The sequence below is a fragment of the Alnus glutinosa genome, chromosome 7 (genome assembly GCF_958979055.1).
Source record: "Alnus glutinosa chromosome 7, dhAlnGlut1.1, whole genome shotgun sequence".
Taxonomy (NCBI): Eukaryota; Viridiplantae; Streptophyta; class Magnoliopsida; order Fagales; family Betulaceae; genus Alnus; species Alnus glutinosa.
The window spans coordinates 3,381,846-3,404,914 of NC_084892.1; the positions used below are offsets into that span (position 1 = coordinate 3,381,846).

At 37.1% G+C, this 23,069-nt stretch overlaps 2 protein-coding genes across 2 annotated transcripts; both read right to left on the reverse strand.

The window, feature by feature from the left end:
* Nucleotides 1-234: 234 nt before the first annotated feature.
* LOC133873152 (vacuolar protein sorting-associated protein 55 homolog) lies at nt 235-11,877 on the reverse strand. Its single transcript, XM_062310883.1, has 4 exons — nt 11,779-11,877; nt 1,447-1,486; nt 1,277-1,361; nt 235-628 (listed from the first exon to the last, which is right to left on the reverse strand). Exons 1-4 carry the CDS (start codon nt 11,809-11,811, stop codon nt 445-447), a joined length of 342 nt encoding a protein of 113 aa, XP_062166867.1. The 5' UTR covers nt 11,812-11,877; the 3' UTR covers nt 235-444.
* A 2,479-nt stretch (nt 11,878-14,356) lies between these two features.
* Nucleotides 14,357-17,424, reverse strand: LOC133872225 (WD repeat-containing protein LWD1-like). Its single transcript, XM_062309672.1, has 2 exons — nt 17,273-17,424; nt 14,357-15,477 (listed from the first exon to the last, which is right to left on the reverse strand). The coding sequence occupies exon 2, from the start codon at nt 15,438-15,440 to the stop codon at nt 14,430-14,432; it is 1,011 nt and encodes a 336-aa protein (XP_062165656.1). The 5' UTR covers nt 15,441-15,477; nt 17,273-17,424; the 3' UTR covers nt 14,357-14,429.
* Between the last annotated feature and the right edge of the window lie 5,645 nt (nt 17,425-23,069).

Here is a 23,069-nt window from a genome sequence, read left to right on the forward strand (position 1 = left end):
CATTTATAGTTTTTGTACAACTTGCTGACACGTGTTATAACGTGATTGGAACCACGTCAACTACTAAAAAAAGGAAAAAAAAAATTAACACCCTCAATCGAGTCAATCACATTCTAACATGTGTCAACAAATTGTAAGAGTTATTGATGTAATATTTTTCATAAAAATTATACTAGACAAACTACTCTTGTGGATTTAACAAAAAAGGAAAACTTAGTTCTAATAAGATAGGTATACCAAACACAAACAACTCTCACTTTTAGGTTAAGGACCCAAAGTTGCTGGGTAATACAGCAAAAACGAGAGTTGATTGAACAGCCCAATAGAGATATACATTCAAGTTATTCAACCGAGTTTACATCTTTGCCCATGTATGTGCATCATAATCATGAAACTTGTTAAAGCATAACTGGTCCAAGTGATCACTGGCATGTTTGATGTTTATCACCAATCATCTTCAAGGCTGGCGCGGTGGAAACACATGACTGTGCAAACAAATATGAAGAAGGATGTGAACTCGATAAGCATGGCTCCTGTCTGAATCAGATGAGCATGCCTTAGGATAATCGGAATGGCTAAGCTCCCCACAGCTGAAGCTCCAGTCAAAAATTTTGCAGCATCTATCCAACTGCATTATAAAATTGACAAATAGAAAAGAAAATTTTGAAAAAATATGGATTTGATCAGAAAGTTATCAGAGAGAGAGAGAGAGATGGAGAGTATTAAAAATAATGTGTATTAGGAATGACAATTTTTTACACAACTCACAAACTCGACACGAACCCAATACCAAATTAACGAATTATGGTTGAAGGATCTGGCATGTTTAATTAAATGGGTCAGATTATGGTTAACTTATATTGTCTTATATCTATACCTCAACACGACCTGTATCCTAAACGCGACATTCAGGTCTGATAATTTTTATGCACGACTCGCAAATCCAACACAAAATTAGCCGTAAATGAGTCGGGTTATAGTCTTGAGTAATGTTTCTTGCACAACTCTAATAACTTTATTTAAGATCAACCATTGAATATTTAGGACTCACATATAGGAAAACAAATCCAATGGTTAATCATTAAAAAAATAAAAATAAAAAATAGTTAGAATTGTGCAAAAGTTATGTAAGAATTGTGTAAGAAACATTACTCATATAGTCTTATACCTATGCCTCAACACGACCCAAACCCGACACGCAAACATGAATTACCACCCCTTATGTGTATATCCAAGTTTCATGAATATGTGTTACAGAGGGCTTAAAGAAACTAACCCCCCACCATCTCTGCTTGTCAGAAACTGCGTGGAACCACCTCCGAAAAATAAGCAAGGCATAGGCACCAGCACGTACATGAGAGCTGCAGGCAAAATGAGTTGACATCATGAACCTTTAAATTGCGATCTAAAGCACAGAACATGATCAACTTGCAATACCTTACTAACCTGATAACATGGGCCACCAATTGTTGTATACTGCACAAGCCTATCAACAGAGAAGAAAAGACAAGCAATAAATCAGCAAATATATTGGAGGACTCTATGCTTTTCTCTCATTTTAGCATTCGCTTTTCAATTTGGTTATATGCCCACTAACATCAATGTTAATAAACGTGCTAAGTGGCAAAAGGTAGAAAAAGCCCCTTCAAAAATATTTAGATCATATGCAGCTTTGATACAACATTCGTACAAGGGATTTTTCGACTTGTGTCTCAATACTATATATGCCAATCTGCAAGTGCTTGTATTTGATAAAATTTGATCACATAGGGAAGTTTATATAGTTTAAAACAGAAGTACGAAAAGTGCTTTACGCACCTAATGGGCCTGGAACCCATCTCCATCCTATTCTAACAGCAGGAGGAGGTTTTCTTGTGTATTTAGATTGCGCTTTGTGCTTTTAATGATATTCAATTAATTAAAAAAAAATAGCGGGAGGAGGTTTCATTTGAACTAGACTCATTGGCCAAAAAAGGATATAGAGCTCGTGCGAGGTTCCATCTTACAAAACATATCCTAGGCAGAAATATGCCAAAGTAAGAAAGCCCTTCTAATATCCAAAGTTCATTTTCCAAAATAAATGAATCGTTATGACTTATGAGCCCTTCTCCAGTTTGCTATCACAAAATAAGGGAACTGAGTGAACCATTAGAAATACTGTCACAGTAAGAACGATGTTTTAAGGAGAACAGAGGTAATGTCCTCAACGTTTATTTTATTTTTTTATAAGTAAGAATTTCATTAAAAAGCGCAGAGGGGCGCAATCCTAATACACAGGAAGTATATAAAAAAGCTCCTAAACAGAGAAAAGAAACGAACAAGAAAGTAAAAAATCAGCGAACAGCATACTACCTGAGCTATGCGCCGACACTAAAAGATATAACATTTTAAGCACATTTCTACAAAGAGCTCCAACCGATACCTTCATATCCTAAAAAAGCCTAAAATTTCTCTCACGCCACAAGCCCCACAAAACACATGAAGGAACCTGCTTCCAAATATGGAGAACAGGACCACGACCCAGCAAAGTGCTCCAACCACTCAATAAATCCAAGACACTACTAGGCATAACCCACTCCACCCCGAACAAGCTATAAAAAGAACTCCAAACAACCGATGCCACATCACAATGAAGAAGAAGGTGATCAACGGATTCCCTATGCTTTTTACACATAACATACCACTCTACCACCACAATAACACGCCTACGTAAATTGTCATGAGTTAAAATCTTTCCTAAAGCCGTTGTCCAAACAAAGAACGCCACCCGCTTCAGAGTTTTAACACGCCATATACCCTTCCAAGGAAAAGAAGCCGCATCGTGACAAACTAATGCTTTGTAGAAAGTCTTCACTTCAAAATTCATCCTCTTGGAAAGATTCCACACCACCCTATCAACCTCCCATGCCGAATCAGAGTAGAGTATAACTGTTCATAGAAGGACATCACTATCTCCACCTCCCAAATCCTGAGCATAGCGCGTAAAGAGAACATTCCAATGAACCACGCCTCCTACCACAGACAAATTATCCACCTCCCAAATCCTGAGCATAGCGCGTAAAGAGAACATTCCAATGAACCACGCCTCCTACCACAGACAAATTATCCACCACCCAAGCATCAGGAGAACGCGCAATACAGTACAAAGCTGGATAACAGAGCTTGAGAGGCTTGTACCCACACCATAAATCATGCCAAAAGCGAATATGAGATTCATCACCCACCTCAAAACGCAAATACTTGGCAACATTATCCCACCCCCTTCGAATAAACTTCCAAACACTGACACCATAAGGCCTCGAAACCGGTAAAGAACACCAACCTCCCCTCACACTCCCATACTTCACCTCAATCATCGATCTCCACAAAGCATTGCACTCCTGAGAGAACCTCCAAATCCACTTCCCCAATAAGGCTTGATTAAAATTAATAACATTACAAATTCCCAGTCCACCAGCCTTGATAGGAGTACAAACTCGATGCCAATTGACTAAATGAAATTTAGTCTCATCACCCAAACCACTCCACAGAAACTCCCTTTGAAGCCGCTCCAGTTTCATAGCTACACTCACAGGAATAGGGAACATAGATAAATAATAAGTAGGAATGCTAGAAAGAGTACTATGAATCAATGTCACCCTACCACCCTTGGATAAATATAGTTTCTTCCAACTAGCCAACCTTCGTTCCACCTTCTCAATAACCCCATTCCAAATAGAAATAGATTTGAACGACGCCCCCAACAACATACCTAAATAAGTCATCGGCAGAGACCCAATTCTACAACCCAGATATGTGCCAAAGACTCTACATCTTCCACCTAGCCAATAGGGACCAATTCGGATTTGCCTAAATTGATCCTTAACCCTGACACCGCTTTGAAACATAAGAATGTACACCTCAAATTTCGAACATGCTCGGCCTGTGCTCCACAAAAAATTAAGGTATCACCCGCAAACAGTAAATGATTCACCACTAAAGTTTCATTACCCATGAAGCCCACTGAGAAACCTGACAGCAAGCCTTGGAGCATAGACGCATTCAACATCCTGCTAAGCGCTTCCATAACCACTACAAACAACAAAGGAGAAAGATGATCACCTTGCCTAATCCCCCGCGAGCCCTGAAAGAAACCAGAAGGGACGCCATTAACCAAAATGAAAAATTTTACTGTAGAAACGCAAAATTTAATCCATTCCCTCCACCTCTCCCCAAACCCACACCTCTGAAGCATGTAAAGGAGGAAATCCCAATTCACGTGATCATATGCTTTCTCCAAATCCAGTTTGCACAATAATCCGGCCTCCCCCGACCGCCTTTGGCTATCCACGCATTCATTGGCTATAAGAACTGAATCCAAGATTTGCCTTCCACCAACGAAAGCATTTTGAGAGCTCGAAATAATTTTCCCCAACACTGATTTGAGCCTGTTAGCAAGGACCTTAGAAATAATTTTATAGACCCCTCCCACCAAACAGATAGGCCTAAAGTCCTTAACCTCCATCGCATCAGCCTTCTTAGGAATTAGGGAAACAAAAGTTGTATTCAAACTCCTCTCAAATTGGCAACTATTATGAAATTCTGAAAAAATCGTCATAATATATTTTTTGAGAACCCCCAACATTTCTAAAAGAAAGCCATATAAAAACCATCTGGACCCAGTGCCTTATCCCCGTTTATCTCCCGCACCACCTCCCACACCTCCTGCTCCTCAAAGCCTCGTTCTAACCAAAGACACTCATCCGCATCAATGGAGGAGAAAGAAATTCCATCCACCCTAGGCCGCCACGAACTCTGCTCGGTGTACAGAGAGTCATAATAATTTACAATATGATCCTTAATTTCCACCGGATCAAAAGACAAAGCCCCATTGATCCTCAAAACTCCCACATGATTGTCCCTCCGATGCGAATTGGCCACCCTATGAAAGAATTTAGTGTTATTATCCCATTCCTTCAGCCACAGAGCTCGAAACTTTTGCCTCCAATTAACCTCCTCAAACAAGAGTGTTTTTTCCAGCTCCCTGATCATGTCTGACTTCTGAACCCGCTCCTCCTCCACTAGCCCTCGAGCTTCTTCAAAACACTCCAGCACTTTAATACCTTCCAATAATTCCTTCTTCTTCTTCCCCACATCACTGAAGACCTCCGCATTCCATATCTTCAAGTCCACTTTTAAAGCTTTCAACTTGTGAGCCAGCACATAACTCGATAGACCTTGAAAATCATAAGACTCCCACCAACATTGCACTTGTTCTACATATCTAACCAAACCCTCCACCTCATCGCCTATACTACCCTCCACATTATCAGACCTGCAATCAAATTGGACTACGAAAGAGGACAACTCCTTTAAGCCCTCCTGCTCTCTAGGAAAGCCCGCAGAAGAAACTCCCTCCCCCTCAGAGATCGAAACAAAATCCAGCCCATTCTTAGACCTCAAACCAGTAAATAACTTATGGGAGAAAGGGCCAAATACCAACGAAGAAACAGAGGGAGAAAAATCCGAAGCAACCAAAGTGTCTGAAGGGTCCGAACCAGCCCCAACCACCAGCGCACTTTTTGTATTCATCGGAGAGTCGACCAAAGCAAGATTGGCCTCCAGACCAAGAACGGAAGACACATATGGTTCCGATTGAGGGACCAAACTAGCCAATTCGTGGACAATAGTGGAGGAAGACGACCCACCGGAAACCTCTGGAATCACCGAAAAAGTACCCATCATCACAGACGGACCCACTCCATCCTCCATAGCCGCTGCGACATAATCAGGCCGAGGGCCCTGCACGGGTCTGGAAGACTGATTCTCCGGAGCAGAGAGACCGGACGTTAGAGACATAGGACACGACCCACCGGAAAGCTCAGAGACTGTCGGAGGATTCTCTGACCTGCTGTAGTCCAACGCCAGCGACGAGCCCACCTCAGGAAGCACTACCGATTCCGCTAATAGGTCATAAGAGATGGGCTTCGGGGCTTTCGGAACCCAACGCAATCTCCTCTTCTTATTCTTATTTTTTTTCTTCCACCCATAACGCTTGGACTTAGAGCCAGGCCCAAACAAAATAAGCCCTTCACAAACCTTGCTAAGAGCTTGGTCCACGTCAGCCTTCAACTTCTCCAGCTGACTTTTCCACAACAAAAGAGAGGAAACGTGTGCTCTTCTCCTGTCAGCTGAAAATCTGCAGAATAGTCACCAGAGAAGCTACCATCCTTGCCTCGAGCAGCAGACTTCATAGGCAACCGACTGACACCCATCCCATCCTTCACGTTCTCTACGCCACAACGGTCACAAAGGTCCTAATCCAGTGGCTTCTCAGTTCGGGACAGCTCCTTCACCTCAACCAAGTGATCACAGCGCTTCTCACCTAACGGAGCCACTGGATGCGACAGCTTCTCCACCACCGGGCATTTGGCACCTCTACACAAGACTTCCACGAAGGATGACACTCCGTTTTTGCCGGGAGAACCAACAGGAACAAAGGGGACAGAACCTTCATTATCATCATCACCTGCTCTCCGAATCCTCTCTGGAACTAAAGCAAAACGAACCATGCCATGCCCATCCGGGAAATTGAGAAAATCTCTAACCTTACCCAGCTCAAGAACAAATTTGCTCCAACCCCGCCCCTCGTATCCTTCAGGAATGTAAATAATCCCTCTCCGGCCACCCACAGCGAAAAACTGCCACTTCGAGGAATCTACCAGCTACATTACCACCTCGTCTAACAATGAGAACCTTTGACCCCTCCCTGAAAGACCTAACAAAATCTTTATCCCCCGGAAACCACAGCAAACTCTCCATCGTCGAAGCTAGCCACCCAACACTTTGAGCACCAACTTGTACCAGCCCTGAAAAATTCCTCCTCCTTTCTTCCAATCTCACCAATGAGGCTCCTTCTACCACCGTAAACACAAATGACTTAGCCTCCACCCAACACCACCTCTCCATAGTTGATGTATTATAAGAGAAGACAATCCTAAATTCTAGAAGGGACTAGGGAGGGGTGTCGGAACACACTCTCATGCACCACCGATAGAGAGAGAGAGGAGAGGTGGTGTTGGGGACCTCAACGTTTACTTGAAGTTGTACATCTTAAATAGTTCAGTCGTAAAGACAAGGACGAAGAACAAACACTATTCAAATCCTTTAATTCTTTTCTCTTTAGCGAAATTATTTTTTGGTTGTGGATATAGTTCTCGGTTATGGAAATGCCTCGTGGAAAAATTGTTTGGTAGATCATCCTTGAATGGGATGAGGTTGTTTCTCTTGATGTTAGGAATTGGAGGGGTGGTAGCTTTAGTGCAATTCAATGTAAGTTGAGCTTGGCTGCTGTGGTTTATCATATTAGGCTGCAGAGGAATGCTATCCGGCATGGAAGTACTCATAGATCTAACGAGCAGATTTTAAATGATGTAATTTGGGATATTAATCATAGAGTTAATTGTAAAGGGAGGTTTATACTGTCTGCCTCTAATGTTGTTCTTTGTGAAAAATGGGGTATTGGGTTAGATATCCTGCACGGCTAGCAGCTTTGTTTTCTGCTCTAGTACTTGGATTTTGGGTTGGGTCCCTTTGTTGGGATCGTGTGGTTTTGTTGAGTCTAGTTGTATTATTTGTCTTGGTTATGAAATCATTCATTCATAAAAAAATAATAAAAATAAAAAGGCAATACCAAATCTAACCCAGTGCCAAATCACAAAAGAATGCAGAATAACCTCAAAAGGGTATATTTCCCTCCCTCTGCCAAGAATATCAATTAAGAGCATCTCCAGCAGCATAATGTAAAATAGCTAATAAAAAAAATATAATTCTCTATTTTAGCTACTACTTTCTAAATACACTTTCCAACAGATTCTCTATTCTCTTCTCTACTTTCTTTAAATATTATTTCTCTTTTTTTTTTTTAATTATATTCTTACAAGGACTCGTATTTTCAAAACATTGATCTTTTTTAACGGTAATTTTGTTTCAAATATCTTTTCTTTCTTTCTTTTTTTCCAACAGTCGTATTTCCATGCCCAAAAATTTCCAGAACCTACTAAACTGTGGTAGATTTTGCCACAATGGACCACTACAATATGTATAGGCAATTGATAAAGCTATGCCCAAGTCAAACACATACCGTCGAGATTCAACAAAACATGTATAAAACCTTGACTTTATTGAAAATGAAATTAGGGTCTCTCCAAGATTTAGATTCAAGTGACTACCACAATACTTTTGGGATTGGTTTGCAGCTAATTAAACCCAATAAATTAATGAAATAAAGGAACGGGAAGAACACCCAGATATGAAATATAGCAGGTTTTTTTTTTTTTTCACAAGGGGATGAACAAGATAAAAATCAAGGGAAGATTTGGAAAACCAAACATAGAGAGGCATAAGGTTGATACCAGTGATGTTGATAAAGCTGATTAAGCCTTTGATGGTGTTGACGGTGAGTGTGGTATGAAGGGTTCCGAATAGGGCGACAAGAAAGAAAGCTCCCCTTATGTCTTTGCATCTCAGCCGCCAAATCAGCAAAGATGAAAAAGAAAAAGATGGAAATCAGAGAGAAGAGAGAGTTCTTTGAGAGACAAGGAGGAACAAGCTTGAGAGAGAGAGAGAGAGAGAGAGAGAGAGAGAGAGAGAGAGTTTCAGACAAAAAAGTGAGGAACAAAGATGAGTTAGAAACAATTAAACAAGGGAGAAGAGAAGCAACATTTTGCGACAGTGTTTATTCAAAGGTAGATGACCACCATAGCAAATTGCCAAATTGTGTGTTTTACATGACCGGAACATAAGCTGTTGGACGTAAACCTTATCTCATATTAGCTAAATTTAGACAATCTTAAGCTTTTAACTAAGTTGTTGGAGATGCTCTAAGAAGGATAAAAGCGCCCTCTATCTTGTTGCAATGACCATAACTTCAATAATCTTGAGCTACCATTTAACATCAATAATTATTGTAGACAAATCACATTGTTTCATAATGCTAATTAGAGGCCACCCCAACTCCTGCGAGAAGGGCAAGAAACTCAGTTTTGTAGCATACTCGTCATAATTTTTACAGCTACTCCCAATCCAATTTGACACCAGTCACCAAGAGAACACCCATTCAGTTTTTATAAGCACTTTCTTTCCAGAGCATATGCCATAAAACTTGGACCCCAAGTGCAAGCTTGACCAGAGGCTCTGTGAGCCATAATGCTAAGTCCATGTATATTTCGGCCAATCCCAGACTCATCCACAAGCCAAACATAGCTTGCATTAGCCGAATCCAATGGTTAATTAGCAGCAATTCCAACAAAATTTTCTTCACTGATGCAAGTTAGCAATTTCAATAAACTACCAGCTAGCATTTCTAATCCAGTTACCATTAAAGTGATATATTTAAACTAGTTTGAAGGATCAATGATTCAAAGCACAAGTCAACTGTTCAAGAGCCTAATCAAGCTTAAAATTTATACCTTCAAGTGTTCTGTTTGAAGTGTTCACAAGATTCCTTGATATTGGTGGGAAATCTAGTGGGCTGTGCAGTATATCTTAGATTTAGTCAAGATTTGTTTAAAGCTTTCTTAGAGTTTCACACTTTGGCTCAAACTTTGTTGTCTTTTAATTGAATTTCAAGTAATTTCCATTTCCAAGGGACTACTCCCTTCAAAGTAAAATTGCGAATAACATGCACAGGCACCAAACTTATCCAAAGTAAGATCATTTGTCCAGAATTGAAGGCTTTTTACATGGGATGAGAATACACTCTATTCTTTATTCACATCATAAATTTCTAAGGAACCCAAGAATATCATTTCACACAAATGTGCATGAATTCATACCAGGATTCAACCCCCAGGTATCTCAAGAGAAAATAAGTCCATTTAGTACCTCCTGGATAATTTATTTTATTTTATTTTTAATAAGTAAACGCAATTTATTATAAAGCGCAACCCTAGTACACAGGAAATATATAAGAGAAACCCCTAGATAGTAGAAGAAAAAAATCAAGAAAAACATGAAAGCTAGAAATGTTTAAGTCCACGGCAATTGTCTAGTGATAAAGAGTCTTAAAAAAAAAATCTTTCAGTTCCTCTACAGTCCATTCACTGTTTCAAAGCTCCAACCATTTCTCTCCCTCCAAATACACCACATAAGGCAAGAAGGAACCATCTTCCATATAGTATTGTTCAGACTTCTACCAAAAAACCCTATCTAACAAGAAAAAAAATCTACCACTTGACGAGGCATAACCCACGGCAACCCTACAAGGCTAAAGATGGTATTCCACAATGCATCAGTTACTCACAATGTAGTCAAAGGTGATCTGCTGACTCTCCACTCTTCTTACAAAAACAGCATCAATCAACCACAATGACATGCCGCCATGGTTAAAATCTTCCCTAAGGCAACCAACTAAAAAAAAACCACTCTCAGTGGAGTCTTATTCCACCAAATACTCCTCTAAGGGAAATGAGTGCTTTTTCAAGGAACATGAACATTGTAATATGATTTAACATCAAACAACTCTCTCTTACAAGTTACCCAACAAAGCTTGTACTCGCCATCCCATTTCAATCTAAGAGACTATAACAAATTGAAGAATGACGTAAAGAGATCCACCTCCAAGTCGTGAGCTGCTCTAAGAAAGCTAACATTCCATTGATGAGAGTCACTATAAAAATCCAAAAGACATGCCACTGAAGCATCCTTATAACGGGCCAAACTGAACAAATTTAGAGAAGCTACCTTTAGGGCCTAATCCCTACACCACACATCATAACAGAATTTAATTCTAGACCCACCACCAACCTCAAATCTAGTGTAACTATAAAACTCCCCCCAAACCCTCCTGATATTCTTCCAAGCCCCACCCCATACGCCCCATGACCCTCATTAGAACACCACTCAACCCATGCTGCCATATTTAGAATCCACAACCACCTTCCAAAAAGCCTCTCTCTCACGAACATAACGCCAAAGCCACTTCCCCAAGTCCACTCGGTTGAATGAAAGTAAATTATGGACCCCCAACCCTCCTTTAGAAATCGGAGAGCACCAGCGAACCAAAGAAAATTTGAACTCATCATCAATACCACCCCATAAAACTTCTCATTGCAACTTCTCTATCAGGTTGGTAACACCAACCGAGAAGGGAAAAAGAGACATTAAGTAAAAAGGCAAATTAGATAAAGTACTTTTTATCAAGGTCACCCTCCCACCCTTTGATAAATACATCATCTTCCATCCTGCCAAATGACGCTCTATCTTCTCAATAATGTCATCCCAAATAGATTTGGCCTTAAACAAATCTCCTAGGGGAAGGCCTAGATACTTCAAAGGTAGAGAAGAGACCGTACAACCCAAAATGTTAGCCAAACCTTCCACATTGTTGACGTTGCCAATGGGTACCAACTCTGATTTAGCCAGATTAATTCTCAGCCCTGAAATCGCTTCAAAGCATAGGAATAAACAATGCAAATTGCAAAGATGATCTAGATTTGCCCCACAAAACACATAGTATTGTCCGCAAACAAGAGATGGGAAATGGATATTAACTCAATTCCTATGATTTTTTTATTACACTTTGAAGATATCGAAGATTTATAATTCCAAAATGTTCCACAGCTAAACAAAACAAACAAAACAAACAAACCAAAAAAGGAAGTTCAAAAGAAGACCATCATAGGGCTAACATTCTTTGAACATCGTCAAACTATACAAGATAATAAAACCATTATTCATATGATCAACAACAACATAGGACCACCACAATCTTACAACCAGTCAGTTATGAAAACATACCAGGATCTGTAGCAAGATGCTAGCTGAAAACATAAAGGCAAGCCCGGCAAGCCTACACGAGAAGAAAGAAAAAATGGAAAATTACAATTTTATTTTAATTAAGCTACACACAGGCCCAAAATCACATAATTAAAAAAATTCAAACTTACACTGCATAGAACAAGAACCATTCGGGAATTCCAGCACATCCATGCACACAACAAAAAATTATTAGTACCAAAATAAATACTAGTAACTATTGGATTAATCACTTGCACAGATGATCAAATTGATTAACTTGTCTACATTAGTCTCTTGTGCTGTCACGTTTCCAGATCCCAGATATTATTAGAAAAAATTAGTGCTTTAAACCCTAATTTGGCTGAGCCCAGAACCGGAATAATTAGCCAAAATTTTACAAATTGAAAAGTAAAAAAAGAGGTACAAACGAATTTGTGCAGGATCGAGATACGAGGCAAGAGAGAGAATCGAAGCCGGAACCGTACCTTCCACGGTCATCGCCATTGACGGACGAGGAAAGCTCTCGTGCTTGTTCGGCGAAGAGAAATGCGACAGCAGTAAAAGGGTTCTCGGACCTTTTCAGTTGTCGGGCGACTTTCACCGCCAGTAATGTATAATTTGAGTAATGATAAGCATCATTCATTCATTCGTCGTCATTTTCTTGTCTTATTTTTATATTTAAAATTGGCGTGGCTCTTAAAATTATTATTAAATTTTTTATATATTATTTTTAAATTTTGATTTAATAATAATTTTAAGAATCATATCAATTTTAAAAGAATAAAAAAAAAAAAAAGAATGATGTATAACATTACTCATATAATTTTTATGTTTTCAGTTGTTTGTTTGAAATTTTTTTTCTCATATAAACTTTTATGTTCATTTTAAAAAATTTAAATGATTATTTTGGCCACTATATACCATTGTCATAATAACCAATAACTACTTTATATATAGTTTTGAATTATACTTATCAAAAAAATAACAAATTAAATAGATGAAATTAAAATAATCACTCGCATGTAGCTTTTTGACATAAATATAAAAATAATAAATTATACTTTGCCCCCAATCCTACTTTTTTATCTCAGTTTTTTGAGGATTTACATAAGAGATATTTTTGTTCGAAAAATAAAACTTGAAATTACAAATTATCAAAATATTTATAGTTATCCTTGTATGAGATTTGTTTGCTAGTTTGGATGGAAAACATCACACATGACTAGCACATGTACTTGACTTGTTTTTGCATAACTAATTTGCCTTTTTTTTTTTTTATATGGAAATACATTATTTTAGACTTTTATTGATGGTGATAATTTATGTATATATATATATATATATATAAATAGAGAGAGAGACGAGTTGTCACGCAACCCCTCTCATCATTTTTCTTTATCATGATCATCACTAAAATGGTGAGTTTCCATACAAAGCAGGCAACTCTGGCACACAAGCATGCTAGTCAAGTGTGATATTTCCCTTCCTTAAATTTTCTACAAATCGATTTGTAATAAATTTTTTACAATTCACATATAAGGTTGACATGTGTCTATTGGCATGTGAGAAGCACATGTTATTTAAATAGCATGTGCTTCTTACATATTTTTTTAATAGCATTAATAAAAAAATATGTGTTTCTCACATGTTTAAATGACAAGTGTGTAAGACCCACACACATGTGAGTGGGAATTGTGTGGGAGTTGGGTGGGGGTTGTGAGTGTATCATCTCCCAATATGGGAGAGACGATGCGTGTATGTAATAGGTACCACATTTTATAATATCCGTTTTAAGAATTGTTTATTAAATAGTTGAAAAAATGCGAAAAAAAAAAAAAAAAAAAATCACTGAAAGTGAAAGCACTCAGTGCTGCTTATCAATAAAAAATTGGCCTATTCTGCCATCAAATGAAAGAACTAACTGCATCCAAGATGTCTTGACAATAGTGGTTATAAAATATAACAAGTCCATTCTTGATGGTAGCATAGTGCATATAACATTATAAAATATGGAAGCATTTTTAGTTATTTTTTCTTTTTTATCTTCCATTCAAATTAAGAGCGATATATATATATGTATATGGATGAGTGGTTGCAGCCGTACTACTCAAATTATTACTTTGGATCCTTTTATGGCAGAAGCCTGGGCAACGTTATATGCGATTTTAATCAGGTTAAGAAAGATCCAAAGAGTTATTGATTATTATTTTAAAATATCTTCTACAACTACAAAAGGAATATTTCTAGATTTATCATATCTAATTGAATGTTTGTTCCCGACGTTTATATATATCTTCCCGGAAGCTCCATGAATTCGTCTGTTAGATGCAAACAAAAAGCTCCAAATTTGGTAATGCTTGATGTACACACTTTGTACTATAAGTCTTTTTTGTATTTTTTTTTTTTTTAAAGAAAAGGAAAGCTGCATTACTCATTCCAGATATTTATTCATCGAGGCAAAATAAATTATATTTAGACAATCGATTGGACAATCTCAATAACTTATTCCAGCACTTGAAATCTGCACTTCTCTCTTATTTTATGTCCCATTTTTTTAAAAAAAAAAAATCGTACCAAATATTAGATAATCTAAATTTTTTATTTTATTTTATTTTATTTTGTAAGTAGTAGACAATAATATTGAAATTTCTCTAAACCTTCAAGATCTGCAGCTTATTTAAGAAAGCAATACCAATCCAATCCAACTCCATCGGCGACCAACGTACTTGATTGATCTCAGCCGTTGACCCATACCACATTTCTGGCTCCACATCACCGTTAATTTCTGATCGAAAACCCATCTCCACCACCTCCCATATCAACGCCCTTGAATCATCTCCACCCGAGCACAGTTGCCGTCCGATACGCGGGGCCCATGACACAGCATTTACACTCCCCTTATGCTTGGCAAGTTCCATCAACGGGGTTGTAGGGAACCTAATGTCCAGTACAACCACCTTGTTGCTGTCCATCCCAACTGTCGCCATGAACCTCGGATCAGCCTTGTTCCACTCTAACCTCAACAACGGAGTATCTCTGACTGGATTTTCATATATTATGGTCGATCTTTCTTTGTCTCTTAAATCGAAAACCCTCAGGGAACCATCGCCGGAGACTGAAGCAAAAACATTGAAGCCCCCCCATGAAATATCATACACTTCTTTGTCATGTGCTACCAACTGGGTGTCGACGATTTCCCTCTCTATGTCCCAAATCACACAAGTGGTGTCCACGCTGGCCGTCGCCACTCGCCGCGTGTCACATTCCATCCAATCAAAAGAAGTAATGGAAGAGTTGAATTCGCTGCTCTTGTTGCCGTTGAGAAGGGCCTTCAGCTCAATCCGGTCGTCGTGGATTTCCCACAGTCGGAGATAGTCGCCGGAGGTGGCTATGAGGTCGGGGTTCATGGCGTCCTCGGAGGGGAAGAACATGAGCTTGGTGGGTGCATAAGGGTGGTCAAAGACTAGGCGGCTGTCGGTGGCAAAATCAGACGTTTCGTGGTTGAATTGGAGGAGCTCCACCTTGTTGCTATAGTCTTCAAGGAAGCTTCCTATGGCGAGGCGAGAATTCTTGTCGTGGCGGACTGACCAAGCTAGCGAGTAAATTGGCCATTGAGCAAGGTAGGTGCAAACGCCTGGTTTTTTCTCTGCCGGGCTTTGCATGGTGAGTTGAAATGGACAGCTGGATCGATTAGATGGTCTGAAATTTCAGCAAATATGGCTTGTAAAATGTCTTAGTTTGTTCATACTTTCGTTGCGTTAGGAATTGCCATTTTATAAAGAAAAAAGTGTGATTTAAAATTAAATTGTCAAAAAATGAACTATTTAAAAATTGTATTTGTAAAAATTGAGATTTAAAAACGTAGAAAATTATTTTTTTCAAATCACAAGTAATGTGATTTTTTTTTGTAAAAACGGAATTTTAAAAGGCTAATATGTGATTTTAAAGGCCAAATTGCGATTTTGCCAAACAAGTTTTTAAATATCAATTTTTCAAATCTTACATTTTAAAATTGCTATTTATAAATCACATTTTTTCAAATTACAAACCTAAATAAACTTTTATGTTCTAAGAAAAATGTTGACATATTTACTCCAACCCCTTACAAGTTACAAATGTTCGTAACAGTTCATAGAAATTATCACGAGGCATAATATAAGCAACAAATAAATAAATAATAAAATATATATTATACGAACAGCTAAATCAATTTATAATAAAAACCATATGGTATTTCAAAGAACACATGAATCAATTTGACGAAGTAGTTAAGAGTATAAATTTTATTAGTGACTATACAAATCTGATCTTTACAAAATTGTTTGCAAAACCATATGGTATCATAACTCGTCTGAATCCAGTGGCTGGTTGCATGCCACATGTCCGACAGTCGAATGACAACAAAGTACTTATATTTAAGAATAATGATAGTTGTACACCAAGTGTACAACAAATGTACTACACCCATTCACAAGGGGTGGCCCCCACAGTATATTTAATTAAGGTCACTTAGTGAAGTCGTCCTTTTGGGCCTCAACACTTTGAGGTAACTATTGCTTTATATATATATATTATTTGATATATTCATGTATATTGTTATACAAGTGGATGACATAAAGTAAAAATTAACTCTTAATTTTTTATTAGGTTAATATTACTTGAGATCGTGATGATGTCCATCCAGTGCATGAATTTTCTTAAAATTAATTTATTTTTATAACAACTTATTTCGATTTTAATTATAATAATCAGTATGGATTTGATATGTAGAAATCCGAAGAGTATGAATGATAAAACAAATAAATTAAGGAACTTATGGTCCAGATGACCCCATAAATTATACAAGAAATTATAGAGAATAATATCTATGAGACTATACATGCTATTAACAATTTCATACAAAAGGTCAATTCAAAATATTGATGAAGCAGCGGGAAATTATGTGCCACGTACCAAACAAACAGGTGAGTAAGATTATGTGCCACATGTTTATTGATAATAAAGCGGGAAATTAAAGTAGGAAATTGTGTAATAATTGTTTTTATTAATATGCAGGTATACGTACAGGCCATCAATGTAAGCTAGCGCTACGGTATATATATGTTTCATAAAATTTTCATTTTTTATTTTCGGAATTTAAAATACATTCTTCAAAACATAAAATATATTTTATATTTTTCAAAACAATATTTTGACAAATTAAAATAACTACTTTTCTAAAGATCAAAATTATCATTCTTTTTTTAAAATATATATATATATATATATATATATATATATATATATATATATATATATGGTCAGCAAGGATGGCCACGCCGCCCCGTGTGCTGGTGACAGTTGTGAAATACTTGACAGTGTTTATTTTTCATATATATATATATATATATATATATAGAGAGAGAGAGAGAGAGAGAGAGAGAGAGGGAGGGATTGCAGAATCTAAGAAAAACTGGAGACAGAAGATGGAAGGAAAACTTTGAGAGAGACTTACATTTGTCAAAATGGCTCCCTTTAGGAGTTTAGGTCATACGTACGAAAACATGTCATCAAGAACAGAGAGGAAGGAAGAGACTAGTACTGCAGAGCGATGGTGGTGGCCGGGTGCTAAGGACGACCAGCTAGCTGTGTGAAGTTGAGGCAATAAATATCAATGGGAGACCAGCAGAGCCCAGAATCAGGGAAGGGAAGGTGGGAGCTGATGGTCAATGCGCACGAGTACGGAAGAGTTGGTTTAATTTCGAATTCCTTATTTGACTCAAACGACACGTGTATCTATCATTCTATTCGCAGGTTGCAAATCCGTTAAATAATTGTCATTTATGCTCCGTTTGTTTCGATTTAAAATGATTTTCGTCGTAAAATATTTTCGACGAAATCATTTAAAAAAGAAAAAATAATTTTCTCGAAAGTATTTTTTGGCGTTTGGTTCGCATGAAAAAATTACGAAATGAGAAAATGCAACTGTCGCCTGAATCCGGCAATGTCCAGTCGCCGTTGCCTGATTTCGGCGAGCATGTTTGGCCGGATCCGGCCAAAATTGCCGGATTCCGACCAGACTCCTCCGAATCCGGTTAGATCCCGGCCATTTTGGCCAAATCCGGCCGGATCCATCCAAATCAGGCCGGATCCTGGCCATTTTGGATAGATCTGGCCGGATCAGTGGCCTGATCCATACAGATCCACCTTGATCCCGGCCATTTTGGCCAGATCAATGGCAGGATCCAGTCAGATTTGGTCAAATTCCGGCCATTTTGGCTAGATCCGATTGACTTCTGACCATGGCTGGATTCCGGCCAGAATCTGGTCCGCCGGCATCCGACGACGGTGGCCAGATGTCGTCGGATTCCGGTGTAGGCAATATTTTGGCGGCCGGATGTTGCCGGATTCCGGTGCCACTGAATTCCAACGACCGACCATTGCCGGATTCTGGCAATCGAATATCAAACGTGTGTGCAAGGACGAAGAGTTTAATTTCGGAAAACGATTTACGGTTTTTAAAATCGTAAATCGTTTTCCAAAAATTAAAAAAATGTTTTACGGTCAAACCGAAAATGATTTTCGTTGACCATTATTTTCTCCCTTACCAAACACCGTAAAATGCCGAAATCATTTTACGCCGAAACAAACGGAGCATTAATCAATTTCCAATGTTTAAATAATTTCAATGTATAATTTAAAAATTATTATGCTTCGTAATTACAATGTCAAAAATATAAAGATTAAAGAGGGTTTTATTTCGTATGAACTTGTTCATCCATAAAATAAATGGCTTTCTTGACTAGCCTGTAAGATATTCCATTTGCCTCATTCCTAACATGGTTCACCCTCCACAACTGCAAACTATTAAGCATAATTCGATTATTATCAATGATTCCACATCTACACAAATTCTTCCATGCTTTACTCAGATCTTGCACAAATCGGAATTAATGCATCTCCTTCACTACAAACAACACAGTGCATTTACCGACGTGTCTACAATAATAAAATATTTGCCACATCACTAATTAATGACGTGGCAATAAGTGAATTAATGACGTGGTAATAAGTGACGCATCATTAATTATTTTTACATTTTAGTAAATTTTAAGTCAATATATAATATTTAAAAAATGATTTTAAGTCAATATAATATTTAAAAAGAATATTTTAAAATTTAAATTATTAGAATCGTGGCTAAATTTAACAAGTAACTAATTAATTTTTTCCTTTTATCTCCCTTTTTTTTCTTCCTCCTCCTGCGTACGCCCCTTTTCTTCTTCCCTCTTTTTTCTCTTCTCCCCTGGTTTTTCTTTCTCATTTCTTGTCTTCCTTTTCCTTCTGTCCAACCTAACTGAGACCAGAGAGAGAAGCTTTGGTGAAGACCAAGTAGACAAAAGAAAAAGAGAGAGAGAGAAGCTTAAAAGTTTGTGAATTTCGGGTGTGCATTTGGGCAAATAAAAGAAATGGGGATCGTTTCTCAGGAACCGATTAACCAGTTCCAAGCACTAATAGAAATCCAGTCTAGGTCTTCTTCTCCAACTTCAATTTTTTCTTTGTTTTTTCACCCAACAAATAGTTGCATAATTATTATTTTATTTTATTTTTTGTATTTATTTTCTTCATTTTTTTTATAACGTGCAGTTGAGGAGCCAATGATCGGAGAGAACATTTCAGGCTAGCATTTTCCTTCTTTTCCTATATTTTATGCGCCATCCTATCTATCTTCAACCTGAGTTAAAGCCTTCAAAGTACTTTTCTTCTTCTTTTTTTTTTTTGTCTAAAGTTTACATTTTTTTTTCATTTTTTTTGTGTTTTGCGTTGGCCAAAATATTGAACTTCTAAAAGTGTTGTGGTTCTCCTGATATTTTGCCTCTTATTTAGTGCTGCCTTTTGTTTTTTTCACTGCTTGATGATGGAAAACATGCTCCCACGAGAGGGAATCTTGGTGCAAGTGAAGAATGCCAGCCTTGCAAAGGGAATGCATATGATGCGCCCCACATCGAGGACTTATTAGATGAAACAAAACCCTCATGACGCGGGGTCAAGATTCTCTTAAATTCTCTTCGACAATTTAAGATCTTAAATTATTAAATTTTAGTCATTCTTTGCATCTAACAACTTATATTGTGTCAGTTGTTAACATAAAATAAATGCTAAATAAATTCAAAAAAACTCATGAAAATATAGACAAATATGCCTTCTCCAAGGCCCCCTACTGCGACGTCAACAGTGATTGCCACAGCGACTATGTAACCTTAGCGACCCCTTCCCCGGCTAGCCTGCTGGAATCCAGCCGGGGAAGGGATAGGCCGAGATCTAGCCGTTCTAGCCGGATAACAGCTAGATCCCGGCCAGCCGGTCGGAATCGGGTCATTCTAGACGGGGAAAGGCCATATCCCGGCCAACCGGCTGGGATCCAGTCGTTCTGGCCGGGGAACGACCGGAACGACCATATCCCGGCCAGCCAGCGAAAATCTGACCGTCCTGGTAGGGGATCCGGCTGTTTTTGAAATTTTAATGGTGAATAGCATTTTAGTCTCTATATTTATGAGTTTTTTTTTTTTTAATTCCTTTAACATTTATTTCGCATTTATTTCATGTTGACAGTTGGCACAGTATGGGCTGTCAGATCCAAATAAGCGCTGAGATTTAACAATTTGATATCTCAAATTGTCAAAGGAAATTTGAGGAGATCCTGATCCTGTTGGATGAGGTATTAGAAGATTCTGATATTTAGAATATTTAAAAATTAGCATTTGGAATACTCTGCTATATGTTACTCTATAGCTTTTCCGGTATTGAGCAATTTAGCCACGTGTCAATTTTTTGGCATGTCACTAAATCTCAATTAGTGGTAAACTTATCAATAACATGGGAAACACGCCACTATTCACACGTCACTAAAATTTAGTGGCGTGTTATGCCCTTTGACACGTCACTAAATGCCCATTAGCTTTTTTTTTTTTGGTTTTTTTTTTTTTGTAGTACTTAGTACTGCCTATTGATGTCCAAACTCCCTAGCAAAAATTTATGCCCTTAGAGCCACCGTAGCTTTAGTTGTAACAAAGTCAATGATATATTGTCGAAGTCGCCAAAACCTCTATCTCATGATCTCTCACAAATCACATACCCCAATGCCCATCTTGGCTCCAATCTTATTTATCGTTACATCCCAATTAACCTTCACATGACTAATTAAAAATGCTTTCCACTTTTGAATAGATTAAGAACCCTCACTTTCAGCATGCGGCCTATCAATGGCAATTTTAAATTCCTCAATAAATTCTATAATTATGCATCCGTTTAAGTGAAATTGAGATGAGTCATATTATGTGAAAATTTTATTTTGTTGCATTTGACAGTATATACGATGTCATAACATTTAAAAGTTTTAAATGACGTGTCAATATATTCCCCATGCGAGACTATATACATCGTTAAAATTTAATAAAATAAAACATTAATCATAAAATGACACATTTCCATTTTAAGATAATTCTATTACAAATTTGTTGATAACCCCTGGTTAAATTTTTTTTTTTTTCCAACTATGAGGTGAAAATATTGGTTTTATTTCTTTATTTATTCACAATAATGACATACGCGTACCGGGGTACGGGTGCTTTTATAAAGTTCAGGACCTATAAATCAATATATGGAAAATAACGCCTTATTTTGAAAGACATATATCTGTTTCCAGTACTTAATTATAATAGGTCAGGATTCCTTACAGTACCATATATCCTAACCATTAATTTGTAATAAATAATCAGGATAATGTCACTATTGTCACATCTTTCAAAAAGTTAAAATTAAAAGTGGAAAAAAAATTAAAAATTAAAAGTGAAAAAAAAGGAAAAAAAAAATGGCCAATCACCCTTAAAGAAAAAGTTATTAGGGATACACTAGTCATCTGGGAAAATGATCATCTCTAGTTCAAATGAATTGAAGGGGATTCGGTTAGTGTTTGTTTGGGGTGTAATTGTCTTTTTACATTAAAATGACAATTATACCCCTAAAAAAACACTAACTAAATCTTATTTAGTTCATTTGAACTGAAGATGATCCAAATACAGCTATTGGACCCTTAACATATCGGAGGATGATTACACTTTCCCTCTTAGTTGTCAAGGGAAGGTGCCTCCAAATTGTTAATAAGGGTGGCCAACCAACCATTGACGGATCGAGGGGTGATTACACATCCCCTTTGAGTTGTTGAGGGGAAGTAAGTAGTGTATATGCATCATTATTTGCAATTCATCATCTATAACTCTTAAGAACGAGTGTGGTGCATTATTTGATTAATGAATGACACATTTATCTAGGGGTTAAATATGGTATTGGTATACGTGGTTTAAGGTTTTTATTTTTTGCTATCTGTGCGTCAATTCATATCACAGATGATACCTGAGTTATGGAAAAATACAGAGATGATACCTCCATCCAAAAACTAACGGTTGTCCACGTGTCTACTCTCAGGTGTTAACAAATCGACTGAAACAATAATATGACAAAAATAGGAAAGTGAAAAAATAATAAAGAAATAATATTTAATTGATTTAAGGAAATTAAAGGGAATCTATTATGATTTATTTTTTTATAAAGAAAACAAAAAGTAATTTCGTTCCCTAAATTTAGAGGAAATAGTTGGGTGTCTACTGCTAGTGCTCTAAACAGTAGGAACACTAGTAACATATACCCTATAGGTGGTTCCCTAACTTCCCTTCCATAAATATAAGGAAAATTTGAAAAGAAGTTACAAAAAATCACCCAAATCAGTTTTTCTATATTTTCCCTAAACCTTTGGGTAGCTATAGTGTTATCCAATGAATTACATAATGATAAAAATGATGAAAAGTATGAAAATAAGAAAAAGAATAAAATAAGAATAAAGAAAGAGTATTTAATTGATATAAGGAAATATAAGGGAATTTATTGTGAAATATTTTTGTTTATAGGAAAGCAAAAAGTTTTTTCTTTTTCACTAAATTTAGGGAAAATGGTTGGGTATTTACTGCTATTGCTCTAATATGACAAAAATAAGAAAGTGAGAGAAAAAAAAAAGAGTAAATAAATAATATTTAATTGATATAGGGAAAATAATGAAATCTATTGTGAAGTGTTTTTTTGTTTTTTTTTTAATAATTAAGCAAAAAGTAATTTTGTTTCCTAAATTTAAGAAAAATGGTTGAGTGTCTGCTCCTAATTTCATAAGGAAATCAAAAGTTGTACCATAAATTCAGAGAAACAAAAATGGTCCCCTTAACATTATTTTGTTATAAACAAGCTTTCAATTTCTTCTAACA

Excerpts from the sequence above, each read along its gene's own strand:
- LOC133872225 (XM_062309672.1), bottom strand. The coding sequence starts at position 15,440 with ATGCAAAGCCCGGCAGAGAAAAAACCAGGCGTTTGCACCTACCTTGCT.
- LOC133873152 (XM_062310883.1), bottom strand. The coding sequence starts at position 11,811 with ATGTTTTCAGCTAGCATCTTGCTACAGATCCTG. Across the intron at positions 1,487-11,778 it reads GCATCTTGCTACAGATCCTG|GCTTGTGCAGTATACAACAA; the intron begins GTATGTTTTCAT and ends CTCTGTTGATAG. Across the intron at positions 1,362-1,446 it reads TTGGTGGCCCATGTTATCAG|CTCTCATGTACGTGCTGGTG; the intron begins GTTAGTAAGGTA and ends TTTTGCCTGCAG.